General features: G+C 46.7%; 1 protein-coding gene across 2 annotated transcripts in view; it reads right to left on the reverse strand.

The window, feature by feature from the left end:
* Positions 1–21690, reverse strand: part of LOC144142455 (uncharacterized) — a 180974-nt gene that overhangs the window by 141353 nt on the left and 17931 nt on the right. The window contains exons 2-4 of one of the 2 annotated variants that reach the window (XM_077674001.1): positions 17523–17626; positions 9565–9966; positions 7569–7650 (exon numbers count right to left, since the gene is read on the reverse strand). In XM_077674001.1, coding sequence (XP_077530127.1) covers positions 7569–7650; positions 9565–9931 — 449 coding nt within the window. In that variant the 5' untranslated portion in view covers positions 9932–9966; positions 17523–17626. Of the gene's footprint in view, positions 1–7568; positions 7651–9564; positions 9967–17522; positions 17788–21690 lie in introns of those variants that run through there. The other variant, XM_077673991.1, reaches the window with a different exon arrangement.

The raw sequence follows: 21690 nt of genomic DNA on the forward strand, positions 1-21690 counted from the left end.
CCGAATAAGAAAGACGTCACCTCGGTTGTGCGTGACGGAGAAAAAACTCTCGTCCCGAAACACTTGATGACACGATCAATTCGAGAAGCGTTCCGCATTTACAAGGAACGAAATCCTGACTCAAGCATTGGGCTAACAAAGTTTTACTCGTTGTGGCCTCGTTGGGTCAAATGTAGTCCTCAGCAAGAAGTGTGTGTCTGCGTCCACCGTGCCAACTATGAACTCTATGTTGCCACTGTGGAAAACGCTAGCAACTCAAAAATAGATGCCAGTGGATTGAGCGCTGCATTCCTCTGCACTCTGGCATCAGACCACTGCTTCTAAGGGGAGTGCGACAAGTGGCCAAAAGGAGAGTCCCTGACGCTCGAAACACTTAAAGGAGCCATGAAGAGAAAATACAACTTCCTTTAATTAGAAAGAACTAGTATTCAGTATCTCACTCAGCTCCATTAGAGCCACAAAAGATGTTTTTTAACGAAAAAAAAAAAAGCAAGAAGTATTTAAAAACTTTCCAATTTTGCGCCACAGTGACGTGTTATGAGCAAGAATGACGTCATACGGGCCAACAATAAAATATAATTTTCAGTGCGTTAACTGCACGTTAGCATTCAAGTGATGCGGCCAAATGGAACTAGAGGCCCCATTACAGACCTCCAGTCATGTGTCGTCGCGACAGGTCAGTTAGGCGGCCGCCAATCGCACAAACAAGGATCCGTGACGTCATTGAAAAGTTGCGGGAAATTGGCTAGGGGGTCGCCACGGCTTCACACGTTTTCTTTAATATCTCCGTTATTTGTTCGAAGATTGCGATGATATTGGTATCATTGTTATCGGGACTAAGCCGTCTTTCTAATAAACCCAACTTGTATTTTGTCTTCATGGCTCCTTTAATATCCCTGAAGAAGCAGACATTGTGGTTGCCACGTGGGAGTCCGGCGACCTTGTGAAGAAGATCCTTGACCCTTCAGCATTCCTGAGGGGTATCCAACTACCACTGGCTACATGGATCGTGCACAATCACATCCAAAAGACCCAGGAAGCTGTCATCCACAATGAAAAGAAATGTGAACAGTGAGGAAGCGTGGTGTTTCACTTTGACATTGCCGAAAATTGGACTGTCTCCTTCTTGACGAGGTGCAAAGTTACCACTGGCATAAAAACCAAGCATCGATATTCACTTGTGTGGTCACGACCCGAAAAAACACTTATAGTTTTGCGGTTGCAAGCGATGACGTCTGCCATGACTCTGCACATGCCTGCTTGGCTTTAGAAAAATCAGGCAGTGGGTAGACGACAATCTTCCACTGTACTCCAAGGTGACATGTGAGTGACGGAGCTGCCAGTCACTTTAAAAACAGGTACCAGATTCATGAAACGCAATGGATATTTTCCGCAACGCGGCACGGAAAGAATGCCTGCGACGGAGTTAGGGGAATCGTCAAACACCAGGCGACACTTAACAACCTAAGAGAACCTGCAAGAAATACGATTCAGACGGCAAAAGACATGGTAACTGTGTTGTCTGAGATAAAGGGTGTTCACATCATATACCTCGAGGGGAACGAAGTTTCAAGCTATCACGAAACAAAAAATGAAGTATGGCAAACAGTGCGTGCATTTCCCGGAATACAGTCCTGGCACGTGTGGCACTTAAGGAAGTCATCAGAAGCAGATATATGCGAACTATATGCAGCATGGACTGTTTGTGCCCCTTTGAGGAAACTTTGAACATTGATGTAGCAAGCAACGTGTAAATAAACAGCTAGTAGCCGCACGGTATTAATGAGGTGCCGATGGTACTCTGTCATGTCAAACGTTGACTTTGTAAATGTCAACTATTCTCTCAACTATTCTCTCAATGTCAACTATTCAAACTATTCTCCTTATCTCAGAAGATATTCTGCCCTTTCTACAAAATAAATAAAGGAAATCTGCAGAAAGTCACAATGGTCGTTTCATATCTCAGCTCCTTGTGACGAGCACGCTTGACAAGGCTCTTTTGCTTTTCACTGATCAAAATGATGCGAGTTTTTTTAACGACTCACACAAGTAAATTTAGAGGAAAATATCTGTGGAAAGCTTTATAAAACTGGAAGAAGCGTTTTTTTTAAACACGCGTGAGCCTGGAGTTCGGTTTTTTCTTCAAACGGCACAAGTTTAGCGGTGCGCAGATTGTTTATTTTCGTTCCAAAATTCACTTGAAGATTTCAGTTTCACTTCTGAATTCTCCGAAATTTTATCTAGGAGTAATCGTTTGCCTTTGGTACAAAAAATTATAAAATGTGTGCACATTCGGTGGAAGTTGCTCTCACTGTTTCGTGTTTCAGGACCTTGTGAAGACCTGGCCGACGAGGCTTTTTTTCTCACGCTGTAGGCGCGTCAGGAACAAAATGATGCAACATGTTTTTATTGATCATTGAAGTACATGCACAGGTGAACATTTGGGGAGAATTTCAGCAAAATCGAAGAAGTGTTTTTTTTTAATTAGCCTCTGAACTTTGAGTGTTTTCGTTTTTTCTTCAAACTTGTGCGCCAGTTGCTTTTTAATGGTAGCTTGCAGAAACACGATATTTATGGCCCTTATTTGTGCTTGCCAGGAGCAGCCCTCACTAAAATTTGAACGGTCTAGATTAAGCATAAAAATTACGATTCCCACCGTATCAGTATATTTTTTGGTAGACGTTGCTCAATTTGGCCGCGGTGCAGGGGCAGGTAGCGGCCAGGGTCCACGCGGGTGCGTTCCAAATTTTTTTTCAGTCGGACAAAATTTTTTCCACCGAAAATATTTGTGAATCCGCACATTGCATACATGCGGGAATGAGGTAAAAAACTTCAAGCGAATCAAAGAGGTCGACCAGCCATGCTTTGTGCGATCTTATCTGAAATGACCCTTAGATTACATTACAGCATTACCACAAGATTTTTAGCCACAGGCCACAAAGAGTATTCACACTCCGAAAGAGGGTAAGCCCTCTTTCAAAAGAATCGGTAAAGACAAGGGGTGGATTGTGTGCACACCACGCCAGGGAATGTGGAATAAAGGCCTTTCTCATTACGACAACTGCGCATATCACGAACAGTTCAGAGGAGCACTGGCCAGCAAAACCAGCTAGCAACACCTTAGAGTTTCATTCAATATTAACTAGCGTGGAAACTGGCGCTGGTGTCAACGCGAACACAGCAGCGGCGCTTACGCTTCAGTGAGAATGATAGGTAGTTCTGGAACCGGGTTGCGTAGGATCGAAACGAGCTTATGGCTGCGCAAACTGTGTTTTTTGACAAAAAAAAAAAACTCTTGTTGCCCGGTTCTCCATTTACAAATTACATGGCGAACAAGAAAGTTAGTGACCAAAAAGTGGTTTTGTACGAAATAAAACGGCGCATTTAAATAAAAAGCGGACGTGGAGTCGAGGAGGTTTGTGGAGCAGGTTTGCCATTTGCGCCAACTACAGCAGGACCGCGGACTTCTTTAAAAACTATTTCTAAAAGTTTCAGCGCTGGTAGTTTGTAATACTAAGAAAAGTTTTGTGCTCATAAAAAAGAGGAACCTAGTACCTTTGGAGAAGTTATTCTTGCCTGAATTAGTGGTATTCATCAAGCTGAGCTCCTATCAGCCGCCGGTACTGCTGGTCTACGCCGTAGGAGCCAGTGTCGCTCTAAAGGTGTGGCTGTTCCAAGCGATTAGCAACCGCTGTCAGCTCGACAACACATTGATCTGCCGAATGAGCAGCACCGCATCTCCTAATTCGCAGACAACCTCGCCGCACAGAGCGCCGTCATTTGTGTTTTCGTGCTCGCTGTGCCGGCAATGAATTGATAACCCACCCAATTCGCAACTATGATGATAAAACATTTCACTCAGGACGGCGTCAGTGCGCGCGCGGCATGAAGTTCAAGGAGAAACGTTTTTGATCGCTTCTTTCAACACCCTGCATAAGCAAATGCGTTCATGTAAATCCAAAATGAAAACGAAACTGCCTGCAATCCATAGTAACTTTCCACGAGCCATCGAGCGCCAATCCGAATCCAGAACTACCCGTCACGCCCATTGAGGCGTACGATCGCAGCGCCAGATTCCTCTCTAGTTGTTATTGTATGAAACTCTATGAGCAACACGACTTGCCTTAGCCAAAATTTGGAGGGTTCCCTTTTCTTCTTCCGACCAGACTTGTTCTGACGTTTGAGGGACAAACGAGGATTTTCAAAGTGATCGCGGGACCAGTAATGACAGCACCAGAGGAAACGATCCGCACGTCTCTTTATGCAACCCGGTCTCCGTGCCTTGCCATGGTCGCCACAGTGCGTGTGAATAATCGTACGAGCTCCTAGTAGAACCACTTGAAAACGTGACTGAAGGTAAAGAGTACAGTTGGCCCCTACAACCAGGGTGTCGAACCACAACCAAATTGAACCTCGACACGGGTGTTGCGTAGTGTGCAGCACTTGGCTGGCAGGTTAGCTGGACACCATGGAGCGGAGGGGGGCACAACACGGGCGTTCCTGTTATTTAGAAACTTCGGATTTCAGCTAAAGGCTCGCAAATAATGAAAGAACGTGCTAAGTTTAGTAGTTTAATTAAGTTCTTAGCCCACCTGTCAAGTGAGATCATCTACTAGGCTGGTATTTACCCGCACGCCGGTCGTACGACACCCTGATCGTATGACCCCCCAGTCTCTTGAAAGTCGTATTATCGGGGTTCCACTGTGTAATCACATGTACCAAACTAGGTGACCAAGAAAGGCTAACTCGATTTACCAAAGTTCTCGATTTAACGAATCAATTTGAGACTTCCCTCAACTTCATCAAATCCAGTTTTGACCGTAATATCTCACATGCAGGCAACTTTCATCTCGCGTGGTAACCTGAACTACAAGCCTTTCAGTACGACTGGTATAAGCATATAAAATTATTTATTCTGAAAACCTACAGTTAACACGGTTCCCTTCAGAGAGGAAGTGCAAGCTCCATGAAAGTTCGCGTCAGTACTACGGAGGAAATTTGGTGTGTGGGAGATTACAAGGCATCACAAAATTAGCCGGATAGTACCCTGTGTAGTGTGGTGTATCATCCCAACTTTGCCACCCTTGGCTTGTGGATCCCTTTGCCACTACCAACAACGCATGGTACTGTTTCGAACACTTGTGCTGCCAATGTACCGCACACACAGGAACCTTACATTACATTAGATATGCCTATTGTAAATGTATAAAAAAGAGTTGAGACTCCGGCTGGCGAAAGGGCATGAAAAATCATGCACCCCTCTGTTGAACAACGATCGTTGAATGCAAAGCTTTCTCGTGACCGGTTCTTTGGCTGTTGTCCGAGTTTGGACTCAGTTTCGACCACGTCGAAATGGAGCAATCGAATTGACGCCAGCTTCATAATGCGAGGGACCCAGGTTTGAGCCACTGGAGTGTTTTTGTTTTTTTTTCTTTCACTCCGCCCACGATCATTCATCGTTATCGTCAAGAGAAAATTGGTCTCCTGCAGAGCGTTTTCACGTTACAGACGCCATCAGTGAGAACACTAAAGCTTCACTTGAATAACTAGCATGTGCACGGTCGGCAAAGTGGTTTTAAAAACAAGTGCTGCTGTTTTTGATATACCCTATATAGAAAAAAGGGGGGAGAAGAAAGGGAAATTACGGGTTTTAAAAAAGGATCAACTTTGAACATCATTTAACCAAGAAACCAGAGTCTGGGGGGACTATGTCACTACAATACTAGGTTTTCTTCTTACCCATAGTGTACTGACCAGGGCAGCTCAAGTTATCAGGATTCATTATAATGCTATCAGGATTCAATCAGCCGCCACCTACCGGCGCGTGTGGCAGCTATTTTGCAGTGTACCTATATTGTTTGGCGTTTTATTTGGACGTCATAAATACTCGTACGTTGAACTTCTTGCAGAAACTTCAGCACACCTTTGGATGCTTTGCAACTCGTCATTAAAGGAGCCATGAAGAGAAAATACAACTTTGTTTAATTTGAAAGAACTATGATTTGGTATCTCACTCAGCTCCATTACAGCCACGAAAGATGTTTTTTTAACGAAAAAAAAAAAGCAAGAAGTATTTAAAAACTTTCAAATTTTTCGCCACAGTGACGTGTTATGAGCAAGAATGACGTCATACGGGCCAACAATAAAACATAATTTTCAGTGCGTTAACTGCACGTCAGCATTCAAGTGATGCGGTCAAATGGAACTAGAGGCCCAATACAGACGTCCAGTCATGTGTCGTCACGACAGGTCAGTTAAAGGAGTACTGACACGAAATTTCAAGGCTGAGATAACTATGTAAAACGCTTCCTTTTTATCAGGAGATATCTCCCAGCAAGTTTCAACAGCAACAGTTCAGCGAAACATATTTAAAATCCATTTTAATCTTCGCCCGCACGAGAAAGCCCAGAGAAGGCCGACATGACATCATGTGCTACTTTCCCCAAACTGCCGACGTCGGGGCTCCCGTGACGAAGCCGACGCGCTGACTGTGGTTGGCGCGCGCTGCTCGGGCGTGTGTACACGTCATGGTTTTGGGACTGACGTCATGCTGCCCGGGCCTGTGGGGACGACGAAGACCTCGGCCGGTCTGGGCGCGCTTCCAGAGAGGCAGCGATGCGGCAAGAATGGTGACGTCATGTGATACATCCTGTTATGGCGGCCGCTCGGCGTTTTTCAGTCGAAACCGAAACTGGCACGAATAAACGACGCCGTAAAGGAATGTTTACGCTGCGCTCGACCGTCTAATCTGTCATTCTATGATTAGTGGGTTGGTAGGCACGCATAGCAGCGAAAAAAACGTAACACGAAAATTTCGTGTCAGTACTCCTTTAAGCGGCCGCCAATCGCACAAACAAGGTTCCGTGACGTCATAGAAAAGTTCCGGGAAATTGGCTAGGGGGTCGCGACTGCTTCACACGTTTTCTTTAATATCTCCGTTATTTGTACGAAGATTAAGACGATATTGGTATCATTGTTATCGGGACTAAGCAGTCTTTCTAATAAACCCAACTTGTATTTTGTCTTCATGGCTCCTTTAAGAATGGTGGGGTAGTTTGTTCGAAATTAAAAGATCTAATTCTTATGCTCGAAAATTCAATATATCCAATTTGATTTCTTAGACTGTGTGTATGCATATTCACACAGCTCTCAAGAGCAAAAAAAAAAACTTACTTATTTTGGGTTCAAAGAGTGAAGATGTGCAGAACTATGTTAAAAAAAAAACACAGAATGTGCAGCTTGAAATCTGGAAATGACTGTACAAACAACAATCATCTGAGCCCAAGCAGAAATGGCCAATAGCACAGGCCAAGGTGACAATAAACCACTGAATCCTTCGCCAAAGCAGCACTCACATGAAAGACTAAACAGGGTCAAAACGTAAGGAAATGAATATGTGAATAATAGAGCTTCAAAGTGAATAGTGATTGCACGGACAATTCAACTTGAAGTTGCAGTTTGCGACATTCGAATTCCTTGACCGCAAATACAACTTACTGCACGTTTCTGTGCAAAGCATGTCGTCACAGTGAGAACAGCCTCGTCAATGACAGCAGAAGCCCCCTCACCTGACTGCCGGTGACGCTCGTGCCCCGTACGTGCCGTGCCTCCTCTGTTGCCAAGGCTCTATCACCCGGCGCTTTGGAGTCCCTGCAGTGAATCACAGGCAGCAATGCCACCCCAGTGAGCGCCAGAACACTACACACAGCAGTCGGGTCAAGACTGACGGCGAGTCCCCCCAATCTCTATTTTCCGACCCTCACTACAAAAACAGAAACAGCCCAGGCTGCGCTCGTCTAATCCGAAATTTCGGAATTTTGGAACAGGCCATTCGAGGCCTACCGTTGGCATTCTTTGGAAGAACATTTGTGCAAAAAGGAAAGAATACCGACTTTGCTCCTGAGACACGGCCTGCTGTCACAAAGGAGACGGTAGCACGCTCATCCAAAGGAGGCAAAATTGCCAATGCCCTGGACGGTTCCGAGGATGCTGAGCTGCATGACTACCTCCCTGACATTGGTCCCGTAGCACCAGAAAAGTGTCAGGGCTTGCACAGAGGGTGCCCAGAACTAGTCTTTGGATTCGACTCGGAAGACTCTTTTGACAGCTTGGCAAGTGACTAGAACGAATGCCTTCCAATAAAACTTTTGGTTGCACCAGCTTCTTTATTAAAAATGCGCTGTTTCTCTAATGCACTGCAGTGTTTTTTTTTTTTCTTTTTTATATGGGTTAACAAGTTTATGCCATTTTGAATTTCAGGGCAGTTCCGAACAGGGGCCCCCTCCCCAAAATGCCCTAAACTATCCCCACGTTGAGGGGGAAATGGGGGGTGGCTTATTCAGAATTTGACGGTAAGCCGTTATTCGGCTATTTAACAAAAGTTTAGGACCTTAATTTAAAGGGTCACTAAAGGTGGATAACTGTTTTATATGACACATCCCACATTTCGTGCCTTTCTTGGCTATACTTTAAGGCTGAAGAAACCTCGTCTGCTGAGAAATTAATTAAAGCTGGCATTTCCCTCTTTCATTTTCTTCCCATATTTTAATGCTATTAAAGGGCCCAGAGCAGAACAAAGTGCCCAGGGCAAGCAGGCACCATTTTCAATTGTACTCCGTCGTTGTGAAGATTGGAAGCCAACCAGAAAGGTTCTTTTTCTAATTGAAAAAGTGAGTTATCAAGACCTGCCCATCTGTGCAGCCTGTGGCAAATCTTTCCTGAGAGCTGCTGCTGCCAACTGGAGGCAGGTGTAGAAAATACCCGCACAATCAGGTATTCAAGAAGCTGATGGCTGCCACATCCCAAGCCGACAGAGCTCATTACCTCCTCTTTGCCACTGGCTGTTGCACATGTAACACTAAAACGAAATCGAAACCATTTAGGCATACCAGCTATGCCAAGTCATCCTATTTTATGTTTACCAGTTGGCCAAGCTTTGTGTCTTTTGAAAGGCACATGACCAGCAAAGGTTTCTGCATACATTTATTTTATATTTACACGTGCCCGAGCATAGGGCACAACAACCATAAAGAAACGAACATAACGTAGATAAGTAAATTTGTATCACCTTGAGAAAAAATGTGAAAAGTGACCTTGTAAACCTTGTACACCTTCCTAGAATGTGAACTTCTGCACTCAACTCCCCATACACACACTACGAGTCGCTCAACTACACCAAAACCTACTCAAAACCAGGAAAAGGAGTGCTCTTCTGGGCATGATGTTCGAGTGGTGCCTGGAGCAAAAAAAAAAGCACACGCGGATGAGGGATAACTATGTTGCCTTGTCCTGGGCTGGGCGGTCCAGCTATGAACTCGGACAAACCTGCTTCCAGCAATGTTTTGCTGCATGCCTTTGCTCTTCAGCCCTATGGGCTGCACTAGCGTGGATATCAAGGCTGCCCGTTCCTTCTCAAAACCCAAAAGGTCAGAACGACTATGCTCTGGACTGATACTACCAACACCCCAGGCATTCATCAGCTGTGCACGGTCTTCCCTACCTCCTGGGGAAGAACGTGCACAGTCGACAGACAGGATAACTGCAAATGGTGGAGTAGAAGCTCACCGCTCCCGTCCCTGAGAAGAGTCACTCGGTAGGCCCCCGTCGAGTCCTGCTCCATGTGAACAGTGTCACCCAGCTCCTGCCTCACGAACTGCTCCAGAGTATTGCAACCGAAGGGCACAAAGCTGAGGGGGCAGCCAAACTTGTCTTGGTATAGTTGTGCAACGCGAACAAGGTCAACTCCGGTCTGGTTGTCCCGCAGAAGCGCTCTAAAATTGTTCTTCACATCTGCCAGCTTAGCAACAGCTGCCAAGTACACCGGGCGCGGGATCAGGGGACAGTGTGTGACACATGGCCGTGGTGATGGGGGTCCGCTGCTGCTCACGGTGACTGGCTCAGAGCGAGCTGCCGGCTGGGAGCGCACGTCCATGACGCCTGGTCGGACAGTGTCCAGCCCGCCTACTCCTGCATCAAGAGGGGAAACAAGGTGACAACACCACCGGCCCCAAACCAAGCTCAGCGCAATGTTTCAGCGCACTAGCTATGGTGAAGCTGCTACTGAAATCCAATTATAAGAGTGCTTGAACAAAACGTGGCCAAGCCAGCCAAATCATCTGCCAGGGCATTTTCCTAGTTTCGTTTAACCTATTGCTAGACATTAGGTGGGTTGGTTCATGATCACTCAATTTCAGACGAGAAGGGTACCACTGCGCTGTCCTGTGCATCCTTCCCGGCTGTCCATCATTTGTTTCGGTCAAGCCGAAACTGCCAGTCAGCACTCATTCCTATCACAAGTGGGAATGGAACTTATAGGCCTGGCCTGCCACAGGTGTGTCAGCGGGGCGGAATTTTAAAATTTTGTATCAAAAGGGCCTAATTTTTTATTGCTGATTTCGAACCTTATTGTGTCACAAAGCAATTGTTCAATGTTGAGAAATATTTACACCAAATATTATCAAATCAACACAGTACAGTTTACTTCTCAACATCGCATGGAAACCAGTTCCTGCAAGCTTCCTTCATTTTTTATCACAGTAAGGATGGTGGCGCAAAGAAAAATACAAATGGGCACGTCAACCTACACGCGGTTACTGAGGCACTATGCCATTCGACGCTGTCTAGCAGAGCCGTCAGGCGCGTTGGGCTCATCTGACATGACACTGCCACTTACGTAACCCTGTTTGTCGATTAATGCTAAATGTTTCACAAAACCATTATTATCAACTGTAATAAAAACGTAGAAAAAGTTCAACAAGAAGCAAGCTGAGCACTTAACAGTGGTTCTTGAGCAGCATTGCTGCGCCATCTAGGTAGGTGGACGGTAACCAATGTTACCAAAGATTGATTGATTGATTGATTGATAGTAGGGTTTAAAGCGCCGACGCAACGCAGGCAATGAGGTGCGCCGTAGTGGAGGTCTCTGGATTAATTTTGACCACCTGGGGATCTTTAACGTGCGCTGAAATCTCATACACACAGGCGTTTTTGCTTTTCGCCTCCATCAGAAAAGCGGCCACCGCAGCCGGGAATCGAACTCGCGACCTCGTGCTCAGCAGCGCAACGCCTAAGCCACTGAGCCACCGCAGCGGGTTAATGTTACCAAAGAGGTGGTTTGCACTAGTAACCGCCTCAGTCAACATACTAACTTTAGTTTTAGTTACCTGCCCACAGTACGCCATTGCTTACATTATTGAACGGACAATGCAGTGGGACAATTAAAATTTTGTCTTAAAAGCGTCCCACAGACAAAATGCAAGTTGGGTTCACTTAAAAGATTGCCTCGTTAGGATAACACTGACACCACTTTTGAGGAAATGAGCCACTAGCTCATTTCCTGTTAACACTGACACCACTTTTAACGCAAACTTCTCTAAATCAGTCATATAATTAGGGAAAAGGCGAACGGCTATACGAGCCACTAGCTCATTCCCTGCACCAGAACCTATGACATGTTACGGGCAGCTGCGAGATTGGGTGCGGCAGAAAAAATCGTATGCGAATTAATTAAATCAAATGCAAATTAAAGGCCGCCGAAGAGAACGCTGCGACCCCCACCCCCCTTCTCCGGGAGAGAGCGCACAGCTTTCATCGCAGTCTGCGGTCGAGTTGAGAGGGAACAATTACGCGCAATTTCTCATCGCACGTAGTTTCGGTGATAGTGAACGGATTTTCATAATTCTTGAAGGAGGAGAGTCCCGGGACAATTGACTTTATCCCAAAATACAATTCCGAGTAGTCAATGGTAAGTGCTGCAGGGTCCCTTTAAAGGGGTCATGAAGGCAAAATACAACTTTGTTCTATTTGCAAGAACGGGCCTTGGGTAACTTGCTCAGTTCTATTCAAGCCATGACAGACATCTTTTCTAACCGAAAAACACAAGTAATATTACAGAACTTCCAGGTTTCAGGCTACAGTGTCATAATATGGGTAGCAGGGAGGTAATATTGAGCAGCCCTAAAAACAGTTATCTGCGAGTTACTTGCACTCCACTACCTGCACTCCCCTACCTGCATTCCAGTGTTACGATCAAACAGAACTAGAGGCCCCACCACAATGCCCAGGCATGTTTCTTGGCGGTGGCTCAGGTTGGGGCCAAGAATCCCACAAACATCACACAAACAAGGTTGCGTGATGTACCCGCCGCGGTGGCTCAGTGGCTGAGGCGTTGCGTTGCTGAGCACGAGGGTGCAGGTTCGATTCCGGGCTGCGGCGGCCGCTTTTCTGATGGAGGCGAAAAGCAAAAACGCCCCTGTGTACGAGATTTTGGCGCACGTTAAAGATCCCCAGGTGGTCAAAATTAATCCGGAGACCTCCACTACGGCGCACCATATCGCCTGCATTGCGTCGGCGCGTTAAACCCTACAATCAATCAGGTTGTGTGATGCTGTAGAGAAAATCACTGGAAAGTGTCTGGGAAGTCACCATGGCTTCATCTGCTTTCTTTGATATCTTCCTTGTTTGAAGTTCATTGCGGCAAAACTGGCATCATTGGTATCAGGGCAAGGCAGTCTTTCTTACTGAACCAAACTAGTCTTTACGGCTCCTTTAAAAAAAATTGAGACAAGACAAAATCTCCACACTGGATCTAATGTGATCAATTCTATGAAAAAATTCCAATAATAAGGCCAAAAATAAGCAGTGGCTTAGCTCTGCTAGGCCAGGATAACGTAGCGTGAGCTAAGGTTCAGCTGGTAATTCTTAGCTTTGCTGGTTGTCTAGGATTAGCTTGATTGTCATGCTTACTGCTGCTTCAATGATACAATACGCATTATGTGACACATGTATATTTATCAAGCGGCTCCGGCGCAGCGTCACCAATCGCCCCAGAGCTAAGCCGGTTCCACAGGTGCACGCCGGTGCTGCTGCGACGCATGAGCCATTGGTTCCACACCCGGCCACCCCTCGCATGATCGTCAAGTGGACCGGGCCACCACATGCGGAACAGAGGTCGGCGAAGACGCTGGGTGCGTGGGGTGTGTGAGAGACGCCGGGCAGCGAGCAACGTTCTGTGCGCCGTGTGACGTCACTGCTGCTCGCGCATGCGCAGCACGGCTCTTCAGGAGCCACGCGAAACAGCTCAACCTCAGCCAGTGTAGCTCACGCTATAAAAACCAAGGGACTCAAAAGACTGGTGATAGTAGTGTCCATCAGCTTCCAGGACAAGCAGCTGTGACATCAATGATACTAATTCATGCAATTTGCTGCTTCCTACAAAGAACATAACTGCGAGTTCACGAAATAGCAAAGGATGTCCTCAACTCTGTTGAGGACATCCTTTGCTGGGATGCACTTGCTGGAATGCACTTGGCACAGATTTCACTACATTCAGAAAATGTCGTTTTTGTCCAAGTAGCGTATATATGGAAGCTCTCTGCTATTTATGGATTTTTTTTGTATGAAAAGAGATGCTTTGCTGCCAGACAACAGTCAAAGACACACAAATAAAAGGAAAGTACATATTTCCCCTTCAGTATCCCTTTAACACTAAAAAGCCGGTGCTCTGTAGCACTATACTAGAAGTTAGAGCACGGCCTTCGTCCTGCAGTGGACCCGAGTAGGCTGATGATGATGATGACAGCAAGCGAGAATGCCTCTGTGCCCATGTGTACGAAAGGACGCACATGCGCACAGTGCTGGCCAGGACAACGCACGCTATGCTTCCAGAGTGTGCACGCAATGCCCTTCACCATGAGCTCGTGTGGTCGGAAAATTCTGTTCCCCCCTGCACATTGTGCATTTGAAATTTGGTGGTTCGGCGCCAATAATGACGTCAGTGGCAAATTGCAAAATGTTCACAAATGCCAAAAATTTTGAACTAGTTCCAAAAGCTTGATTTGGGAAAGTTGTTACATGACACTGAGGGTAACAACAGCGCAAAAAAAAAAATAAGGGCGAGAAGAAACCCGCCGCGGTGGCTCAGGTGTTGCGCTGCTGAGCACGAGGTCGCGGGTTCAATTCCCGGCCGCCGCGGCCGCTTTTCTGATGGAGGCGAAAAGCAAGAACGCCCATGTGTACGAGATTTTGGCGCACGTTAGAGATCCCCAGGTGGTCAAAATTAATCCGGAGCCCTCCACTATGGCGCGCCTTATCGCCTGCGTTGCGTTGGCGCGTTAAAACCCTACGAACAATCAAATCAAGGGTGAGAAGAAACATGTACAATAACATGTGTTGTACGTGCTTATTCTCTCATCCTCTTTTTCTTGCACAGTCGTTACCCTCAAGTAACGCAGTTACGAAAACCTGAAAATTGCACTGATCACAATACCAGCAAATAAGGCTAAACCGGGCACAGCACGAAAGAAGCCCAGCTAAATATATCGATGGCATGGATACCGAAGCACAACACTGAACTCTGCATCATCATCTCACTTACAATACAGTGCTTAGAATGTACTGGGCACTGAGTATACTGTAGGCAGGGGGGTACCCAGTACCCAGAGGGGGGTTTGAACCCCTCCCGAAATCTTTTCCAGGCAGCACGTAAGCAATGCTCACTGTTACTTTCAGCAAAACTACCCCCTTCCCAAAATCCATACCCCCCCCTCGAAAAAAAATTTCTGGCCCTGACTCTAGACACTGCACTAGCAATATGGTGGCACAGGGGTGATTTGGATGACAGAATCAAACACCATTATCATGGTAGAGAACATTAATTAGATGCTTCAGCAGAAGTTAAATTGAGAAATACGGCTACGAGCACCTCGAGAAAGGAAGAACTAAACACCACAGACTATGTACCAACTGATACATGGAATACGAACATTGGAGATCACAGCCCCCACTGCACGTGGTGTCATCTGGCTGACAGGGTTGAAAGCTTTGCAAATGTGCTGGTCTCCCACACATTTGACAGTACGGCCTTTCATTACATCGAATGCCCCCTTTATACTATCTAGTGGCCCATTTCAACATCGCTGCACAGCTGAACAAGAGGCAAGTTGCCGGCCCAGCCTTTCCTATATGTCAACGTCCATTTTGCTTGCTGCACTTAACAGGACTGGCTGATTCATACCTACGAGAGCTGCACATGCATGCTGCCCTAGTGATTGAAGCACATTTATTCTGAAGCAGAAAGTGCAGTGCAAGGCTATGGCTGTTTTTCTTCCCCACCAAATACCAACAAAACTTGTGAAAATAAAAAGACCACGTTCGATGCATGCTGTTCACAGAAATTTGCTTGGCACTGCAGTGTTGTTAAATGGCGCAACTGAATAAATATGCAGCATCACTTTGTCGAACAGGCATTCGATTTAGCAATACGCCATGTTCTCAAACAGCCTGAGAAACCAGCGCATGTGCACAGCTTCTTAATCCGGCAGTCAGCCAGTGCAGCATGTACCAAAAGCTGTGCGCTCCATTTTTCGTATTTCGTTGTATGCAGTGTCAAATTTGGTTTCAATTTTGTGGGTTTAACGCGCCAAAACTGCACATGCCCTATGAGACTTGCCGTAGTGGAGAGCTCCAGATTAATTTCGGCCCCTGAGGTTCCTTAAAATGCGCCAAAATCTTGACACAGCCTTGTTTGCTTTTTGCATCCATCAGTAAAGCGGCCGGCCACCATGGCCAAGACTGAACCCGCGCCACTGGGTTCAGCCTTAGCCACTGTGCCACCGCGGTGGGCTGTATGCTATGGCTAGAGTGCCGCCCGAGAGCACTTTAATTTCGAGTTTCAGGGCCATCCGACAACGACGTCTTGCTGGAATGAACTCCCTGTGATTAAGAGACTACACAAGAACAAGCTTGCTCATCAGGCCGCAGGCTGGCTAACTAGAGGCAGGTGGTGTGCAGGACTCGGCAGCACAGCCTCTCTTGTAAACATCAATCGTCGCTGGCTCACAGCTTGTAATTTGTCACTCCATCAATGCATGCATGGGCTGCAGATCGACACATAAAGGAGGCATGCACTCGCATTTTTTTGCTACGGACTGTGTCAACATCCAGTGAAATGAAACTCTGGGCTGAAGCTTCTGTGACATGCTGAAGGCGACAGCGGGTTTAGAAGTAGAAAAGGTACATAAATTTCCTCAACATCACGGGAGAAGTCTAGTGCCTTAGAAATAGAAACTGGGTGTCCACTAAACAATCCTGTTCTAGGCCCACATTTGCACCTAAGTGCTTATAAAGGCAACCGATTCTAGCTGAGGAGTTTTCTTGGGATATACAAAACAAGAGTTGTAGCAATTGTGAGGAGCCTCATTTTGTACTCTGAAAACTGGTGCAAATTATGCGCATCACAACTTAAAAAAAAAAAGTATAGAAGTGCGCCTTTCTTTATGTAGGTGTACACTCCCGGGGAAAAGAGCAAGAGTACAAAATCTGCTACTGATTGAATGACTGTAGGGTTGAACGCGCCGACGCAACACAGGCGATGAGGCGCGCCGCCGTGGAGGGCTCCAGATTAATTTTGACCACCTGGGGATCTTTAACGTGCGCCGAAATCTCATACACATGGGCCAAAATCTGCTATTTTTTTTTTTTAGAAATAGAAAAACAGTTTTAGCTGGGTCGCTTAATGCCCCTGGCTCAGCATTTTCTGCTGACAGGACTACAGCAGAGCATATTTGTGTGTCCAAAGTACACCAAATTATTTACGATGGACCGAATTGATAGGAGGGGTGCTTTGAGGAGAATTGGCCCCCATTCATCCATGCGTAAACCTGTGCACACGTGTACACAATAAAGCCCTGCTTCCCTCATTTGGCAGCATTAACATAATGCTTCCTAAAATGGTCATCGTGGCTGTACACTTGAATGGTGGCTTTCAGTTCACTGAGCATGGCAAGCAGTAACAGCCCCGTAAACACCACCAAACCTCCTAACTCGGCAGCCCAGTGTCATGCCTGCTTCATGAACACGGTGAGAGCAGTCCATCTAGATTTTTGCCCAACCAGCAAATACAGACTAGCCAGAGTCAGTTTTAATGATTACTCACTATTTTCTGCTTTTTTTTTTTTTTTTTGTCCAGACGTATCCCTCGTTTTGGTTGGGCTTTCATTTACATAGACATCACTAGAGTTGCGTCTGGTGGTATGCAGTTTTTAAGCCATAAGAATCATTAACAGTGCCCCAGGTTAGTCAGTGAACGGCAGCGGCTTTGCCGGTTGGGTAAAAACCAAGACAGACTTCTCGTGCTGCGAGTTGTGAGGCAAGCATAACATATACTTAGTGACAGTAGGTTGTCGGGTGGGATGACATTCGGCGACCCTTGCCTCGCAAACTTGTCCCCGAGTTTGGACATTCCCAGACATTTCTGAAAATGTGCGGCCTCGAACACAACGGATTACAGTGCGCCTTACAAATGACAGCAGGTCAGACAGGACAGCACATCGCACAGACTGCCTCATAGCGCAAAATGACGAGAGCACAAGACAAAGAACACGGACACGTGGCAACCTGCTCGGCCCGTACTGCGGTCTTGAGCTCCCGCGTGCGCGCATGGCCCTTATGGCCGATGTAACAAGGAACAAACTAGCCCAACTTTATGCATTTAACAACAGCTGGTCCACACGGCACAAACTTACCGAGCCGTCGGACGCCAGTCTAGACACTGCGTCCTGGACTCCTGGCAGCACGTGGCGAACGCGACGGCCAAGGCACAGCGTCCGATTCTGTCAGGCGGTGTGCCCTAGCGCAGTCCACTTGTTCAGTGCTCCCATAGACACGAACCTCGTAGCCATGCGGCTAAACGTGGTTCGGGAAACAAAAGCACAGAGCCACAAAACACCGGCGGCGGTGGACTCGGCGAACTGACAACTGACTTGACAGCGCGCCGCTGACAATGGCGGCCGGGCGAACCAACGTTTATTCGCCGCGAGCTCGACATGTAGGTGGCGACAGCGTCGCGCTGCTAGTGTGGATGCTCCGCTGAGCGGCCCGTAAGAATGCCCACTGTGGGCGCGCTTCGTGCCTTTTTCTCGCCGTATGTGCGCACGAAAGGTGCAAACAAGAGTGGTATGCTGTAGTTCGGTTCCTCAACGTTCAAGGTATAGCATGGAAACGACAGTTAGTTTTCATTATTACGCCAAAAAAAGCGACGAGTCATCGGGAATCTGAGAATGGCCGTAATTGTGGCAATGAACTTGTACGCTGTTCGATCTTTCCAGACTATGGCTTTGAGCCTTCAATAAAAGCATAAATAGAGACAAATCAGGAAGCCTCGATCTCTGAAATTACTGAATTTTGATCAGCGCAGAGATATAAATGTAACCGCTCTAATGGGTCTTTTAAATGAAATTTTAGCGACTCTGAAGGAAGGTTTGATGTATAACGGTTTCGGATCACTTATTTACGGCTTTCGTCGCAAGTGAACTTGCGAATTGAATTGTCAACGCACGCAGTACAAGCAACATCTCATGTTTAGCTAGGTTTTCGCAAAGTGACAAGCAGGTTTACGGTGTGCAAACCAAGCTTCTGCGACCTCACAGTGAGCATAAATTTTCTGTTACGGCTGCTCTCTTGACAATTTGCGTTCCTTTTAAAATCTAACAGGTGCCTGCAACAGCGAGATGTGTTTGCATTCTTGCGTATAAGGTCGCTTACGAACCCTAAAGATGACAATAAATGAAGTTGCGCTGTTGCAGATGTAGTAAAACATTTCCTTTTTATTTCTCGTTGCAAATCAGCGCAACGGGTTCCCGGTAACTACTTTGTTTTGTAAACTGAATATCGCCTTTTTCTTGGCATTTAATTTTTGAGGATTGGTTAAAAAATGAAATTCTGTGCATTTCGTTTTTTTTTTCGGGAAGGGGGGGGGGGAGGAGGGGGGTCCTGCCAACGTTGCAGGAGCAGCGAGAAGAGAACGCATGTAACGCGCGCGAAAAGCCAAACTATGGTTATCAGTATTACTTACAATCGAAACTCCACACGGCGTCGTGTTCTGTAGCGGTGAAAAAACAGTACACGTATTTTCAAAACTGATTACCCCCCTTTGGTCCGAGATTGTCTAGGAATTGTGGGACGCCTTTTTCAAAATCAATTGAAAGCAAGCATTGTGGGAAAAAATTAAAAATAAAAACAGCGAGTCATGGCACACACCCCTCACATATGTGGGCAACAACGTGCATTATATTACGCGTTTTCTCCCCTTTCTTTAAACTTGGGTACACCTTAAGAGGTCAAGACGTGACCATATTATGCATTTGGTTATGCTGAGTGAGACACGTTTCTGGGCAAGGTGATTCATGTCGGATTTGAAAATGATATATACGAAAATGACACACGAAATGCCACGACTGACGCAATCACAACTGCATAATTTTACCGAAAAATCACCCCTAAATATTCTTGCGCATCCATAGAAACGTATTTCCCATGAAACACAAGTTGTCTTGAAGACGTCTTGAAACAGCCTGAAACAGCTACAATCGTCTACCTCTACGTGAAGACATCTTGCAAACGTTTACCGCTAGCAGTTTCGATAAGTTTACTTGTAAACGTGTAAAAGATGTCTTGCTGAGAACAACACAAGCATATGCTACACCAAGAGGTTTTAAAAACGTCGCTTGAGAGAGGTTTATCTGGAGACATGGTAAAGAAGTGTTACCCGAGCCTATTTGTTTGTTACGTGTCTTGACACTTTGAAAACCACTCATGATAAATTTACTAGAAATGCTTTCCTTGACATTTGCGCTTAAATACGTCTGAACACGCCCCATCTCAAAACAAATTTAAGCACACACATGCTCTACACTTCTATAGTAAAAAATCCCGACATCCATTCAGCAAGAAATCACCTCCATTTTTTATCTCTACTATGCTTTTTTAAAAACATCCAAGCCAGATTCTTCTTGTGATCCATTTTACCCGCCGTGGATCTTCAAATCTGCCGATTCAATGAAATCACTGCGGCTATTTTTTAGGTTTAGGCCTCGATTGTTGTAAATATTGTGCTGCTAAAACCACATTACTTTTATTTGCGCTATCTCTGGTCCTCCTCGCAATTCATGAATTGCACCGTATGCGGTACTGCGAGGGCTGGGCATGGAGGCTGGGGCATTCAGGTGGCATGGCGAGGCGAATGGGAGTTATTTAAAGGAACGCATTTATTTGAACATTATACAACACGATTGACCACACTGGAGGCGGGCACAAATGAAGCACAAACAAGCAAGCATGTCCCAGACCTCGAATGGGCCTGGAGCTGCGTGGCGTGATGGCACTGAAGGTGATGCTAGTGATCCCCCAATGACTGCAGCACATGTGGCTGGCTGCTCGCACCCCGCCCCACCAGTTTGGTTGACCACGTCTCGTGGACAGTAATATCCGCACATTGTCCACAACAGGCACAACACTCATACACGCGGGGGAAACACTGCCGCACGCTTCACTCGTGCACCAAGTCATCTAGGTGGCTAGACAGCCAATAAGCGCATTGTACCGTTTAAGCTGTGGCTGTACTGACTGCAGAGGTGAGTCTACACTGTCCTGCTTCCTTGCACTGGCAGTTTCATGCACACTGAAGCATGGTAAGGGCCTTAGCCTTGGCTTCGAGGTTCGTGAAAGGCGTGCCAGTTGTCCTTGGACAGGAGGTTGCCGACACCCTCTCAAACAGTCTCATGGAGCTGCATGTGGCACACAGTATGCCACAATTGCTACGCAGGAAGTCCTTGCTCGTCTTGTAGCCAAATGCTGAATGGTCGGTGCTGCTGCAAAAACTTTCAGGCATGGGCTTTTGTCCAGCTGAAGTACATCGATGCCACTCACGAAGTGGTCAGCCAGGTGCGGCACAAGTTGTCCTTAATCTCTTATGGTACCACAGATGGCTCGAGTTGGGCGTTGGCTGCTGCACAGCTCGTGCCTGGTTGGCGCTGTTGACGGGCTTGGAACCTGTAGGTGGCTGGCTCATGAGCGTTCTTCCCTTTTTCTGTCCATGGACAAAGTTTTCGGCATGCTGGGCTTGCTGTTGGCTGGGCTGAAAGTAGTTGGCAGGTGGTTCACCGACGGTATGACCTCTTTCTGGCTGTTGAAGGAATTCTGTATGTGCTTGACTTCCTTTGTGAGAACTGGCCTGACAGAACTTGGTTTCGCCACCCACCCGTGTCGAGCATACGGCATCCAGGAGGCTCAGAAGGAAGCGGAGGGGCCACAGACGCCGTACTGTTTGAATGGAAGCTCCTAGCCTTTACTCGTTTTGAATTCGCACAGAAGCTGTAGAGTTAGCGGCTGCTTGGCTGCGATGAGCAAGGCACGGATGATGGCTTTGATTGTAGCTCATTACATTCCCCTTTAAAGCCATGGTTCATTAGGGCCCCTGAGTTTTCAGGAACTGCTTGCCTTCTCCATCGTACCGGTATGAGCGCCGACTGTAGGGCAACACGCTAGCAGGTAAACACGGAGCTTCCTATCAATGATATGGTCAAGATCATCGCTGTGGCAAGCAAAAACAGCTCTGTGTTCGGCCAATGTACCTTTTATAACTGCGTGCTGGCTGGGAGTGGGCTGGCTGCGAAGCGGGACGATGGAATATTGGGACGATGGCGCGCGAACACCGCGTCGTATGCGACGGTGTCATGCGACAGGGGCACTTCGTGAGGGCAATGTTTGGGCTACTAACACTTGCCATGGCGGCTGCTCTGGCAAAGGCAACGGATCATGTTGCAGGCAGTCTTTGGCACTGTGTCTGGCAAGGTTAAGTACCGTGGCTGGGTCTAGCGTCAAAGGTACCGCGGCGGACGAGGCAGAAGCCTTCGG

Source organism: Haemaphysalis longicornis, unplaced genomic scaffold (assembly GCF_048455015.1).
Source record: "Haemaphysalis longicornis isolate Haplotype H1 unplaced genomic scaffold, Haemaphysalis longicornis Haplotype H1 scaffold_1, whole genome shotgun sequence".
NCBI lineage: Eukaryota > Metazoa > Arthropoda > Arachnida > Ixodida > Ixodidae > Haemaphysalis > Haemaphysalis longicornis.